The sequence below is a fragment of the Rhizophagus irregularis genome, chromosome 13 (genome assembly GCF_026210795.1).
Source record: "Rhizophagus irregularis chromosome 13, complete sequence".
Taxonomy (NCBI): domain Eukaryota; kingdom Fungi; phylum Glomeromycota; class Glomeromycetes; order Glomerales; family Glomeraceae; genus Rhizophagus; species Rhizophagus irregularis.
Genome location: NC_089441.1, coordinates 3,641,125 through 3,655,981, shown reverse-complemented (window position 1 = coordinate 3,655,981; position 14,857 = coordinate 3,641,125). Strand labels below are relative to the sequence as shown.

The window sequence follows — 14,857 nt, the reverse complement described above, 5'->3', positions numbered from 1 at the left end:
TTTTTTTATTTAATAAAATTAATTGGATGAAAATAAAATTTCCAAAAATCATAAAGATCAACTGTATTCAACTGTATCCATCCAATCATGAAAGAATTTTAATTAAATTAGTTGTTATGATCGACGCACATATTAAAACATATTAAATGACATAAAGTATATGCAATTGGTCATAATTTTAAAAAAGTAGAATTCAGAAAACAAAGCAAACAATTTTTACTTTTTACTTTTACTTTCTTTTTTTTTATCCTTACCCTCCACCTCCACCTCCACCTCCACTTTAGAAAAACGAATATGCCGGCAATATTAGTTTTTAGAACACGTTTAGTGTTCGTTTTAAGTTTAATATTGTTTTTATTAATGGGTTTTTTTTATACACTTTTAAAAAGATTACCAGCGTACGATTTGGATGATTCAAACATTCAAAATATTCTTTCAAATAATAATAACCAAATTGATAATTATAATAAACCACCTACCACACAATCAACTAAAAAATTTTTAGATGTTGAAGTAAAAGAAAATATAGATTTTGATATAAACCCTGAAGAAAAATTTTTAGCATATTTTACTCATAGTGGATATCATAATCAAAGAATATCACTTGAAAATGCATTATTATTATCAAAATTATTAAATCGAACATTACTTTTACCACCTGTATTATTAGGACCACCAGTACCTTGGGCAAGATTTGATAAATTATATGAAAGATTATTTTTAACTACAAAGAATGGATTAGAACATTGTGTTGATATATCAAGAGATTATCCATTACCAATTGAATGTTTAAATTATTATGCTTATACAACAGTATCATGGGGTTTTTTAATAAATATGAACCCTATTAGGGAATGGAATAAAATAATTGATAGATGGGATCATTCTTTTGAATGGCTTGAAAATAATCTTAATATTAATAAAGATAATGATATACATTTTATTAAAGATACTACATTATGGGATTATAGAATTTATGATAAAAATGATATGGATAATACAATTTTAAAATTTGATAAATATAAAAGAAAATTAAGGATAAATGATTTAAATAAAATTGAAAAGAAAGTTTTACATTTAGGATCATTATTTGGATCATTTCGTGTATTACCTGAAAAAGATGATAGTAAAGAATATTTAAAATTTATTAGAAAACAAATTATACCTCATAATCCTATATTAAAAGAAACTTCCAATAATATAGTTGAAAAATTAGGTGGTGAAAAAAATTTTATTGGATTACATATAAGAGTATCAGATGGATTTTTTATGAAAACTGCTCGTATAAATATTGATAATATTTATCATGAAATTATTAATAATTTTACAAATTTTACACCTGAAGAAATTGATAAATTAGAAGGTGGTACTCATGATCAAGATATTTTGGAAGATGAAAGTGTTGATTTAGGTGATGATAAACCACTTAGTACTCAAGTTAATAAAAAGAAACCTATTCCGACAAAGATTATTAACAACAACAACAACAACAACAATAATAATTTTACTAGTTATAATAATAATAATAATAATAATAATAATAATAATAATAGTAATAATAAAAGGGTTTATATACCGGATATACCAGAATTTTCAAACAAAATTAATGGATTTTCTAATAAGGTTAATTGTAAAAATCCACTTCATTCAACAGATCAAGGTGCCAATACTGTTATATATATAGCTACTGATGCGAAAGATCCTAGAAATAATCCTTTATTATTTAAATTTTTTAATACTTTTCCTTGCGTATTTGTATTAGATGATTTTGAACAAGAATTAATTAATTTAAAATCTGTTAGAAATATTCATGATAAAACTCCTTTAGCAAGTTATCTTATTCCTATGTTAGATTCTATTATTTCTGCTAAAGGTTTCAAATTTATTGGTACTCCAAAATCCACTTTTAGTACTTATATTGATAAAACTTTACATCCTATTTATACTGGAGAAGATTTGATTATCAACATTACTCCTTAATTGTGATGAAAGATATCAAATGAACATTATAGAGAGAGATCATCTACAAAACAGTATATTTGATAATGGAATTAAAATTCACGTTTTATAAAAATTTTTTATTAGTTTTATTTTTCTATTTCAAATGAGATGTCGTAAACTCTGACACTCGGCCATTGACATAAATCTGTCATATATACATCATAAAATATGGATCTGTATATAAGAAAAATAATAATAATAATACCAACAACAATAATAATAATAAAAAATAATAAAATTAAATTAAAATTCCCGATTTTTTATTTATTATGATTAATTTTCTATTCTTTTCAATAATCGTAATCGAATTACGAAAACTTGTATATATATATTCCTATATTTGATTCGAGAAAATTTCAGTCAAATTATAAAAGTATCACCACCTTGACATGATACCACCTTGACATGGAAAAATTTAAGCCACAAAATCTCTAAGATCATCGAGAGAATTCTTTAATATTTTTCTAAAAGATGTACTATCTGTCTCGCTATATTTTTTATAACTACTAATACTAAATTTTATTCCCTCTTTCCCAATAGCATAATTAACTCCGTAACCTTCAGGAACGACGGCTCCAAATCCACCATAAAAATAATCCCCCGGACTTAGATTAGATGATGAGAGTTTAAAATACATCGATTGAATGTATGAAGGATCTGTAAAGATTAACGCACGTGATTTTTCTTCTTCGGTCTGAATTTGACATCTCAGTCCTAATAAATGTCGATCCACGCCTTTACCTAATTGAAAAGTAAGGATAAATAAAAATATTATATAAAATTATAATAAATTATTTTTTTCGTACCATTTGTAGCCGAAATCATATATTCAAGATGTGTTTCAATTGCCTTTGTTAATAAAGCAAGCTTTTGTTCTTTCTAAAAAAAGGGAACAAAATTACCGAATTGAAAAAAAAGTGTAAGAAAAATAACTTTGAACTCCAAATCTCAAATGTATTATTAAGTAGAATACCTTGAAATCTTTATCATCGAAAGCTTTTGTAAAAGCTACACTATCAATTGAACAAGACCTCACTGTTTCTGTACGTCCATGTAAAAATCCTCTGGTTGACGCTGATTCATAAGTAGGACATGGTCCCCCCTGCCGGCGATAATAAGCAAGTTGCAACGCCATTTGGATAAATGCGTCCGGACTTAATTTAGCTAAATAAATAAATTTATATTTGTATTGAAAATCAGAATATATGACAAAAGTATTAAGTTAAGTTGATTACACACCACTTTTAAGCCAATTCGATCCGTATTCATTATAGTGTAATAAAACACTATCAACATTATCATTAGCTGCTTGAATATTAGATTGTGCTTTTTCGAGAATAGTTTCCAATGAAGGATAAGTAACCCATTTGAGATGTTGAGGGGTTGGAAGTGGAATTGAAGAACTATTTGGTGGGTCCTGTGCTGGTTCCCTTTATAAAAAAAAAAACATTTTTTTTTAAAAAAAATATAAATATTTTGTATTGTAAAAAATACAACTTACTTTGATACAATATAATCAAAGATACGTCCAGGAATAACTGCATCGGCAGGAGAATGCTTATCATATTTTACATAAACGGTCAATTATAGTAATTAAAGCATACTATCAAATTATTGAAATTATAATAATACCTCGCCGTTAACTCCAGCACGACCATTACTCTGTACAATTAATTGAAGACATTTGTCAAACCATCGATTACGACCATTAAATGCATGGAAAAGATTGTGATGAGATACGTCAATATCACTATCGGTTGAATAGTCATCTAATGAAAGGCTAAACAATGCCGTATCAATTGCCTCAAAATTAGACCGATTTTCTGATGATTGAGATTCGAGAGCTTTGCGTGCCTAAACAGATACCTTATTACCTTAATAAACATTATAATAATACATCAACATGTAAATGTAAATATTTTTACCGTAGCCCAAGTGTCTCGATGTTCACCAGTAAGTAAACCAATAGGAAGTTGTAATTCATTGGTATTATTGATTTGTTCAACGATTGACTTAAGTTGTCTACGAATGCGTGATATCAACGGATGTTTAACATAAATAAATTTATAAGTAATTAAGAATAATTAAATGAAGATAATAATAACCTTTCAATATCCTTGATAGTAACTCTTGCTCCTCCTTCGCCTAAAACTTGAACTTTAAAAATTTGATCCCTAAATAAGACAATTATATGTTTAGCAGTTGCCGGCCAAGGAGAAATAACTCGGTCAACTGGAGAATCAGCAATTCGAGTTGTGCCAAATTGTTTTTTATATTGGTTCATGCATAGAGGTCCTTGACGAGTAGACTCCGGAGGTAATAATTCACTATGATACAAGACATAGGCATACCAAAGTCCAATCAATTATATAACACCGTCTTTTAATAAATTATTAGCGAATATTTATATAGTATTTACTTGTTAATTTCGTCATTAAAACTTAATGTATTGGAAATAAGGCCAGCCGTTCTGTTGATCTGAAAATCTGTTATTTGACCCTTTGGCACTTGTTTAAGAACCCCATTAGGATGATCTTTGAATTCGCACCACCAATTTACGTTTATAATGCTAGGTTCACGCCATTCAAGATAAGCTTTATTCAACCAAATATTTTCGAGCCAACTATACTATTATCAAATAAATAAAATCAAAATCCATAATGACAATAATAATTAGAGTTATAATAATAATATTTCAGGTGTAATCCTTGTACCTTTTCTATTTTATCTAATTCATGCAGTCTTTTCTGGAGAACTTCACCAAGACCGTCAGCTTTAACAAATTCATCGACTGCATTAGCAGCACGGGTATATTCTTCAGGCTTAAGAATTGGTAACAAGCTTTTTTTATAACGTTCAGTGGTTTCCTGTAGAGTTGGAATAGGAAGACGGGGGATAATATGCTGGTTGGAAAAAGTTTTTGGTTTATCGGTTTCAATTTGTAATGAATAATTGCGTGAAAGAATGGGGCAAATAAGATACGATTTGGAATTTTGAATGGTAAGGGAATATCTCTTAATAATAGTACTCGGTAACGTTCGAACTGAAGTCGAACTCAAAAAGGTTCTCATATTTGAGGTTATACATAAGTTTTTTATAAAGTGTATTTTTATATTAAATTAATTACTGTACTGATATGGTAAATCAAATAATTAAACCAAATAATCTAACCAGATATTACTTTAATTGTATCAAGAACACGAGTAAAAATTTATTTAAAATATTTAAAATATACATCTTTTCTGATAGTTTGGTATCAAAAATTTAATCTTAATAAGGTTAATACTTTGAATCTAATAATGGAGCAAAATTTTGAACTTTAAGAGCAAAATAGAAACCGTTTAGAAACATTAGAAAGACTATCTCATGCTCCAGGTAATAATAAATTTATTAATTATTACCAAATACATATTTGTTTAATGTTTTTTTTAACCTTGCCAAATATTATTTCAAAAGATCCTGCCAAATGTGATGGTGCTTTTCTGCTTTTCTAGAATCAAAAATTTATCATGTTCGATCATCACAAACTAACTTGATTTCTGTGCTTTCCTATATTTCTTATATTTCTGTATATATTTATGAATAATATTTAACAATTGGCTTTAGTTATATTTTATATTCACATATTACTAGACATTCAATCATTTATTATTCAGGAAATTGCGAACTTGTACTGTAAATATATAGTTGGAAAAAAAATAAATAATTTCTTTAATGACAAATTACAATTAATATTAAAGGATAAAAGTGTATAAATAATTTATGTATATTTTTATATTTTTCATTAGTATTATGGATATGACCTTTATTATAATTATCCAGGTCCTGTAAGAATAAACTCCAAAATTTTGTGCAGGTGTGCGTGTAACGTGTGTAACGCTCGCGATTTATTAAATAGAAATAAAAGCTTTACGATTTACTATGGCCGAATCAAAATTACTCGTAATTATAACAAATTTTTTTTCTAATAAATTCTTTAGCAAATTAATCTTCAAAAGATCCAATTACGAATATGCATTCACCATTGCTTTCAATGCTTCAACTAAATCACCTTGGTTTTCTTTTAAATACTTATCAGCTTCTGGTTTCGGCACATCCATTTCTCTCATCTAAACATAATGAAATAAGGGTTTGGAGTTTTATACAGTTTAAATAAAATTAATAATAAATATGATAAAAAAAACTTACAATAAATTCAATATCCTCTTTTGATACTTTTATTTTTTCAGCATCCTTTTGTCTTCATTGATTTGTATAAAAGAATGTTAATTAAATAAATAGTCAACCTAATTAAAAAAATAAAAATAATGAATAAATATTACTTTTGAAGTTTTTGGTCGTTAAGGCGCTTTTTCTCTTCATTGACGGTCTCTACAATATTCCAAGCCTACTCAAGACATCAATGAAAATTTTATCAACAGTAATTAAAATTTATCACATGTTCATATTATATCACACAGATCAGACTAAATTATTCATTTCTACCTTATCTAATTTCGATTCATCAATTCCTTCACCTTCAGCTCCTTCAGCAACGTATCCTTCGACAGCTTGCATATCTTTTTTAGCTTGACCTTTAAATCCCTTTTGTTGAGGCTCTTCTGCTTGTTGATCATCATCAACATTAGTTGCTTCCTTTTCTTTTTCTTTTTCCTTTTCCTTTTCCTTTACTTTCGCTTGTTTATCATCATTCTTTGATAATTGTGATAATGCTGGAGGAGCTGCTTGTTGCGCTGTTTCTGTCGTTTTTGCTACTGAAGATGAAGTGTTATTAGTAGTATCTAAAGTATTATTGTTGTTCTTATTAGCTTTCTTCTTTTGCTTCTTATTTGCCATCTTTAATTAAATAAATCAAAATTCCCTGCAAAAAATGTGTGGTTACTTTTATCACTAAGGGGATCTTACCACACTACCCTCGGATGCATTTGCCGATCTCCGACCCATTTTGCAAGATCGGTAATTACGTCATATCATATAGTAAAATTTTGATCATCTTTTTATTTTTTTTTATTTTTGCAAAGTACGTGTATACATTAACAAATTATAAATTTCAATTTGACTTTAATTAACAATTAACACGCGTTTAATAATGAGTTATTTACTATATACAAGCTAATATTCAAGCTATTTTAATATAAACTTTATTATAAAAAAATATAACAAAATACGTGTATTAGAAACTGAATTAGAATCATGACGACGTTGTTTTTTTGAAGGTGACAAAGGATATATATATTCTTTTGACATATATTTGTTCCTTTTGCCTTGAATATTTCGCTCTTTCCAAATTTTATTCGAAATGTCTTTTAGCTTTCCAATGTCTTCATTTTCACTCATTTATTTCTAAAATAGATTTCATTTCTATATTCAAGCATTTGGCATTTTCCTCAATTCCATCAGGTATGTTGTCAGATAATCGGTTTATACTCTTTGTAATGAAATCTATTTCATTTAAATTTGCAAGTAAATTCGTAGCTAATGTCATATGCTCTTGTTTCCAGATCGCTGCATAATGATTTATTGATGAATTTATAGGCAAAGTTGTTTTTTCAGGATCATTAGGTGGCGTTAGAGTTGGTTCAGAATTATGAAGAGATTCTTCTTGTTGTTGTGACGGTAATAACGGTGTTTCATGACTATGAAGAGCATCTTGTGGATTATGGAGAGGATCTTATGATGGTAATAATGGTGTTTCATTATTTTGATGAAAATGTACATAAAATAAATATGTTAATAGAAATTAATTTTTATTTATAATTTATTTTAATATTACTAATATTTAGGATTAGGTGGCTGTAATCGCAACCAATTGATCCAAATGATCGATGCTCTAATATGTTCTCGAGATAAAAATCCATACATTGGCATGTAATATTAGGAAACAATTGAATAATGTATATTGTTGGCTCCAATTGAGTTGAAGTGTCAGAAACAATCCAAAGGTATAAAGTTTGACCATTAAATTCATTCTACTTGAATTATTTTTTTTTTCCTTACAAATCCACTTAGCAGCTTCATCACGATTAGGATCTGGTGTGTAATATACTAATTGCCTGTAATGATTTTCAAGTTGAATTCTTTCTTCCGGTAAAAATGGTACATATGATTTATATCGTTCTTTAAGTTGTATTTGCAATTCATGTTTTAGGTTTCTCTTTAAAAGTATATTTGGGGTAATATTTTTAATTAAGATTACACTTAAAATATCAAACCGTAAAAGATGGTCATTGTTTTGATATTTCTGTAATTGGCAAACCTTTAATTCACTGTTAAAAGATTCAAGGTGATTATTTGTTGTTGGAATTTTTTCTAATGGCACTTGTAATAAGTTAGCAGCAATAATTCTTCCATATGTACACCATCCAGAAGCCAAATCTCCACACCAGTAATCACGGATATAATAAACAAAATCCAATACGCCTTTAATTATTAGTAGCTTTTTAGGATTTGTTCTTTCTTAATTTAAATTATTCTGTAAATTAGTAAATAATCATTAATAAATGTAATAAATGATATAAATATAAAATTCACGATCATGTAATAATATTATGCAAAATTTTTATGCAAAAAAATTAAACCACAAAATATACCTTTAAAAAATATTCTGCCTGATTGATATTAGTAGATTCAGTAACGGTTTTCAATTTTTCTGTAAAGTTTTTTAAAAATTGATATATTTCTTTTCTATATGCAACAATTTCATGGCCTCCATGCAGTGTTGTCACGGGACAATGTCCGGGACATGTTACACAAAAAAGAAATGATAACCCCTCAAAATTTTACTATGATAACCTTGTTCGATACTTAGCAAAAATGTTTAGCATCCAATTATGCATAAATATATATAATTTTTGTAGAGTTTTTTAAGTTACAGAAGAGTACGGACAGAGCGCGGACATGTCCGGGACAACCAAAAAAAGCTGCGGACATCAAAAATGTACAACACTGCCTCCATGGTGCCCAAGAACAGATTTTAATTTATTTTCCCAACTTTGAAGTACATGAAATAAGCATAATATTAGATGAATATTAGGCCAAATTTCAATTAAAGCGCGTCTTTCTTTATGATCACAGTCTGTCATAGCAACCTAATATTTCACATTATAAATTAATACATGATAAGGTTTTTTTTAAACATAAAAAATAAATAAATGATACCTTTGGGACAAATTCACAACCTCTTTCTTGTTCTAATTTATCTTTATAATGTAGTATTAATTCTTTTAATATTAAATGATTATAACTACTACTTGCTCTTTGTGCACCTCCAGCGGCTGAAAATAATAAATATCCTATAGGAATTCCTTTTTTTTGATCGTCCAATACGAGCAATATAAATAAAAGAATTTTTTATTTGATATACCGAAAGTTCCATCCAGATGTAAAATCTGCTGATGTCCAAATTTCTAAGCTAGATCTCTTTGGTCTTTTGTTGCAAGAATTAACATAAACCGATCATTTAACTCTTTTCTTGGTTTGTAATATATAGTTGCTTCTATTAATTCACTATCTTTACTATTTGATCCAAAAAATTCATCTATATTAATTTCCTCTGCTTTACATTTATCCAATCCCCAAACTTCTTTTGTCATTGAATTACGTATATTTATTAAATCTTGATTTGATAATAAAAACCTTTCATTATTAATTATAACTTTTCCATTTAAATGTTTCGCTACATAATCCATATTATCATCAAGAATATGTGAAGGATTAATGATTAACGTGAAGTTGCAATAAATTTTGTGCCATTCTTTTTACCGTTTCATTAAGGTGAAGAGGTGGAGGTTGGTATGGTAAACAACGCTGACAGTCCTCTACATGTTTAAGATAACCATAAATACTTATATAATTATTATTTTTTTTCTTAATCCATGCAAATGCAGGACACCCAACAAATTTATACATTTGCCTTGATTTTCGTGCTTTTGCTTCTGAATTAGATTTTTTTAAACTCATATCACTTCCACAACAACACTGTAAAAGATAAATTCCTTTATTTTATTACTAGAACGTGTTTTCCATTTGTATTCTGGTTGAATATTTTCAAGAATAAGGTTATGTTCGCTTAAAAATGAAATAGCACTACTTTGTGATTCCCAGTTTATATTAGTAAATTCAGAAGCTGGAAGAGAACATGGTGTGAAGGTATATGTAAATTGGACAATTTGGTTTTAGTTATTTTGAGTATAAGAAAACTACGCGTACTTTGCAAAAATAAAAAAAAGATCTATAAGATATGACGTAATTACCGATCTTGCAAAATGGGTCGGAGATCGGCAAATGCATCCGAGGGTAGTGTCAATTTCTTGTATTACAAATACAATATCACGTGATTTTATTTATTTTAACGTGGATATTAAAAAAAAAAATAATAAAAATAAAAATAAAAAATAATTAAAATTAAAAAGATTAGGTTATAACTTTCTAGTTCTATCGCATGAGTTATTTTAATCATCCTAGAAGATATATACAATACACTATAATTTTTGATGGAAATTACCACATATTATATTATCACCTATATTATGTATATTAAAGTAAAAAGATTTAAATATGTTATATTCGTCCATGTTGACGTGAACCATAATCGTCGTCAAGATAATTATAATATTGTTGTGATTGAGAATTATTAGATGAAGTTTCTGCATAATTATCATCAGTTTGAGGTGACAATAATTCATACTGTGATTCATCATCTGGTATTACTTGATGTGTTAAATGAACTGCGCCTGAAGCTATTTGTTGCCTTTGACGTTCTTTTCGCTTCATCCTACGAAGTCTTGTTCGTTCCCAATCTTCCCAACGTTTTAATGGTACTTTAGAAGAATCAAATGAACCTTCTTTTTTACCATGATCATCACCTTTACCTTCACCTTCAACTTTTCTGGTTTCACCCCATGAAAAATCATCAAAATGCCAATATGCATAACTTGGTAGTACAAAATTCCAAACAGGTAATGCAAGTAAATAAATTAACATCCATAAAACGTAAACTAACTTTCTTGTTGTTATAAAAATTAATATAGCTGGTAACCCAAGAACCGCTACCAACATTAACAATGGTATAGTTTCGGAAAAATTTCTTGGTGGATTCAATATAGATTTTACAATTAACAAAAAGGTTAACATAATAGCCACAGGTAAAACAACTGTACCCATTAAATCCATAAACACCACAAATTGCATGGAGAAACAAAATGTTCCACAAAGGTTGCGAACTAATACTAATTCCATCAAATTATGAATTGTCGAATTAATCCATCGACGACGTTGAGAAAGTAAGACTTTAAATTCATCGGGGACAACAGTTTTACATACAGCTTGTGGACAAAAGGTCATCTTTCTTCGAGGGAAGTTTCTAAGCATAAGTGTTGTCAAAAATCGATCTTCACCAAGCAATAATAAATTCTTTTGATGAAGTGTGCCAACTTCATTTTGTGAATACTCTTGAACAATTTCTGGTTTTGTAATAATTGGTACCCAATCATCATCACCTTTTCTTGCTTTAAGACGATACATACAGAAACAACCTGGGAGACAAGTGACACCACCAAATACCGATTCAAATCCTTTACCCAAATGGTGAGAAATATAATATTCGAAAACTTGAATAGCTGTAACCCAAGAGTCACGCTTATTTGCGATCTTTGTTTCACCACAAAGACCCATAATAAGAGGGTCATTGCACATACAATTGATCAACAATCTTAACGAATTAGGATAAACTTTAGTATCAGCGTCAACCTAATCGATAATGAGAGTAAAATCTCTTATTAGAATTAATTTAAGCACAATTAACCAAATGTAATAAATATCATACCATAAGGACAATTTCAAAAAAATCAGGTGTTACACCCATTAAATGATGAATTTTTCTAAATAAATCGTAATCCAAAGCAGTCATACGGTCATTGTATGTTATACGGCTGAAGAAATTCATCAAAATTAATTGGGAATCACGTTTTCCACGGTTTCCAGGTTTAGGTTTTCCTTGTTCTTCTTGGGCACCACATTTTACAACAAGAATCATTGGAACTCTTCGTTCCTTATATACTATAGACAAGGAAACGAAATTAGCTAAATTTGAATTTAAAAGCTATGTCTTGAAATCAATTACTTACAATAATGACCAGCATAAACTTTTGCCATGTTGTGTTGCTTATTTCCAGCAGCGATAGCAATATAACTCATAGGTCGTGGATTTTTAAACTCTTCCACAACTTCCATCATTTCTACACAAATATCCGGAGTACTTTTATCATTACCGCTACCTGTAATTATACCATCGCATATAAGGAACAAAAGTTTACGATCATCTGGATAATCAGTAGCAGCCATTGATTCACATGTGATACGCAGACCAACTTCACCCTCAGAATAGCAAGTGACTAATAACACTGTAAAAAGATCGTTTCCTACATCGTTCATGTTAAATTTTCTCTTAACAGGAGAAGAAACTGTTGTCTTTTTTTCCATCTTTGGTTTATGTGCAAGACGATGTGAAATGAACCAATCGAAAATACAAGCCATAAAAAATCTACACATAACAATTCCCAATATTACAACAAGCAAAATTAAATTGAATAAGTCAGAAGTGAAACATCCAATCGTTTGCTTATCAATGTTTCCTGCGTAATATTTTTGCATTATACATACTATTACTTGTTTTGTGTCTTCTCGATTGTAAAATAAGCGGGTCGCATCTTTACCACCCTCAGGATGATTAGTATTCAACACATCACGAATAATATTATCAATCAAATCATTTTCAATTGGATTAGGGTGTGCCTCAATATATGAATCCATGTTAAGAACAGCGCCATCAATAACAAAATAATTCTTAATCCTTCCAACCTGATCAAAATCAAATCCAACCTTTTTTGTCGTATTTACAAGTCGATATTGATCAATGGCAGATTGTGTAAGTTTTGGAAGTGGACACTCAGGTCCACTAGTACATAATGGTGTAGTCACCGCGGCAAATTTTTGTATTCCTGGCGCAAGACATGATGGAATCTCATTAACATCTCGCTTGAACTTATTCGTTATATCAAAACCAGGTCCATTATTATCTATTATATCAAAGAAATTGACTTCATTTATTAACGCTTGACTAACGTTAAATTGCCAACCGAGAACTCCAAGCACACCTAAATGATTATAAAGAAATTAGAACCTGACATATAATAAATTTTGTACAATTATTCTTTCCTTACCATCCACAGCACCATAATGTAAAAACTGTTCAGCGTTGTTAGACTGAGAGCTGGGACATAATGTGGGTCTAAGACCAACTGTCAAGAACGCAACAATCCCACCCATGATGGCAGCAATGAAACATAATGCAAACTTTTCCCTCCATGCTTGTTGAGACTGTTTATCACGTAAGCCAAAAAATTTAGATAATAAGGCACTTGGAGCCCAAAAAGTAACTGCACGTGTAAACAGAACCCAAGGATCTAAAGGTTTTCTTTCTTTTTTACCAGTAAGTAGAGGAGAAGCAGGCTGATATCTTTCAGGTCTGGTTAGGGTTTTACCTCTTCGAAGTGTACCCGTTCCGCTTGTTGGAAGCGCGTAAGTCGCGTCTTCCATTTTATTAAATAATTCGCGTGAAAATAATAAAAATTTTTATTTTTAGAGAGAAAACAATTTTAATAAAGGAAAATTTTTTAGTCTACGGATATATAATTGTTCCATATTTATCTCAGAAGTAATATTAATGCATGTTGAACTTATTGAACTAAATTTTATTCGGTACGCCACAAAGAAAATCAGGAGATTTGATTACTAGTAACCATCAAAAGGATTTTGATTAACGAATGGGCTGTTGTTCTAAGCCAAATAAAGTGAATCTTTAAAAATAGACTAACGTTCGATCAGTTATACATTTCTATAAATATTAATTTCATCATTCTTTTAAAATAAAAAAATCAAGAATTCTAGTAAACAATATCCTTGAAAAAATTAAAGGAGTGTAGATCAAATCGGGAAATTAATTTATTAGCACTGCCATAATCGGGTGCAAAATAAGCCAAAGTAAAGCCAATGTCAAAAGGGGTAACAGGTAAAGTAACTAATTCGGTTAGTGCTATAATCAAATCACGTTTAATCAGTCTATTAATGTTCGTGCTCAGTTGATAAATTTAAAATGCATCAATAATATACATAACAAAAACATTCAAAATACTTAGCACTGCCGCATTGCTGTAGAAACAATGCTGTCCATTTTATCAAATCAAAATAAGTCTTATTGATAAGGTTCTACTATATATAATTTTTTTTTTGATATAATTAGTACATTATATAACAATTTATTTTTAATATATGCGAAATGCTCACTGGAAACTTCTGAAGAAATGCTTTATGTATACGTAAAAATATGATTTCTATAATAGTTACTGGACATGTGTTTGTGCCTTTTGTTCTTTTTAAAATAATATATCAATTAACTCAAAATAGACCGCTAAAATTATAATACTGTATAAAGGACAGTGACTATATTAGCTAGTATTAGTTTTATAAGGAGCCTTACCCCCTACCCCCCCAGGTAAGATTTTTTTTAACCAATAATATTCAATTATATATATAATACTAATTTTAACCAATAAAAAATATTTAATTTTGTGTCACATAAGATTTTGCTTAACCCCCCCTAAATATGATATAATAACGAAATTTTTTAACACGTGACATTTAACCAATCGAATACGTAAAATTTCCCTCGTTATGATCAACCAATTAAATTTTTTAAATTCTTTGCGAATTGCGAATTTGAAGTGAAAACTGGATGGCTAGCCTTTATCATATTTTTAGCAAATTAACCTATTTTTTTAAAAAGTTAAAAATTAGAGAT

The 14,857-nt window shown here is 28.9% G+C and overlaps 6 protein-coding genes across 8 annotated transcripts; 1 reads left to right on the top strand and 5 right to left on the bottom strand.

Moving 5' to 3' along the window:
* The first annotated feature begins 188 nt into the window (after positions 1-188).
* OCT59_005379 (uncharacterized protein) lies at positions 189-2,270 on the top strand. Its single transcript, XM_025323239.2, has one exon. The coding sequence runs from the start codon at positions 295-297 to the stop codon at positions 1,978-1,980; it is 1,686 nt and encodes a 561-aa protein (XP_025186306.2). The 5' UTR covers positions 189-294; the 3' UTR covers positions 1,981-2,270.
* A 28-nt stretch (positions 2,271-2,298) lies between these two features.
* On the bottom strand, positions 2,299-5,072 carry OCT59_005378 (uncharacterized protein; the record flags this gene model as incomplete). The annotated part of the gene is made up of 10 exons (XM_025313972.2): positions 2,299-2,742; positions 2,808-2,880; positions 2,975-3,165; positions 3,241-3,431; positions 3,503-3,558; positions 3,634-3,855; positions 3,927-4,023; positions 4,107-4,328; positions 4,421-4,629; positions 4,716-5,072. 10 exons carry the CDS (start codon positions 5,070-5,072, stop codon positions 2,417-2,419), a joined length of 1,944 nt encoding a protein of 647 aa, XP_025186305.1. The 3' UTR covers positions 2,299-2,416.
* A 611-nt stretch (positions 5,073-5,683) lies between these two features.
* On the bottom strand, positions 5,684-6,863 carry OCT59_005377 (uncharacterized protein). Of its 3 annotated transcripts, XM_025313971.2 has the most exons (4): positions 6,487-6,863; positions 6,324-6,388; positions 6,190-6,241; positions 5,687-6,110 (listed from the first exon to the last, which is right to left on the bottom strand). In XM_025313971.2, the coding sequence occupies exons 1-4, from the start codon at positions 6,835-6,837 to the stop codon at positions 6,006-6,008; spliced, it is 573 nt and encodes a 190-aa protein (XP_025186304.1). In that variant the 5' UTR covers positions 6,838-6,863; the 3' UTR covers positions 5,687-6,005. The 3 variants fall into 3 exon arrangements, with proteins under 3 accessions (XP_065997481.1, XP_025186304.1, XP_065997482.1); XM_066138332.1 differs by having other exon boundaries at positions 5,684-6,241; XM_066138333.1 differs by having other exon boundaries at positions 6,190-6,388.
* Positions 6,864-8,930: 2,067 nt separating this feature from the next.
* Positions 8,931-9,689, bottom strand: OCT59_005376 (uncharacterized protein; the record flags this gene model as incomplete). Its single annotated transcript, XM_066138331.1, has 3 exons — positions 8,931-9,089; positions 9,160-9,305; positions 9,509-9,689. The coding sequence occupies 3 exons, from the start codon at positions 9,687-9,689 to the stop codon at positions 8,931-8,933; spliced, it is 486 nt and encodes a 161-aa protein (XP_065997480.1).
* Positions 9,690-9,714: 25 nt separating this feature from the next.
* OCT59_005375 (uncharacterized protein) lies at positions 9,715-9,960 on the bottom strand (the record flags this gene model as incomplete). Its single annotated transcript, XM_066138330.1, has 1 exon — positions 9,715-9,960. One exon carries the CDS (start codon positions 9,958-9,960, stop codon positions 9,715-9,717), a length of 246 nt encoding a protein of 81 aa, XP_065997479.1.
* Positions 9,961-10,303: 343 nt separating this feature from the next.
* On the bottom strand, positions 10,304-13,709 carry OCT59_005374 (uncharacterized protein). Its single transcript, XM_025331055.2, has 4 exons — positions 13,221-13,709; positions 12,126-13,154; positions 11,825-12,057; positions 10,304-11,748 (listed from the first exon to the last, which is right to left on the bottom strand). Exons 1-4 carry the CDS (start codon positions 13,594-13,596, stop codon positions 10,561-10,563), a joined length of 2,826 nt encoding a protein of 941 aa, XP_025186303.1. The 5' UTR covers positions 13,597-13,709; the 3' UTR covers positions 10,304-10,560.
* Between the last annotated feature and the right edge of the window lie 1,148 nt (positions 13,710-14,857).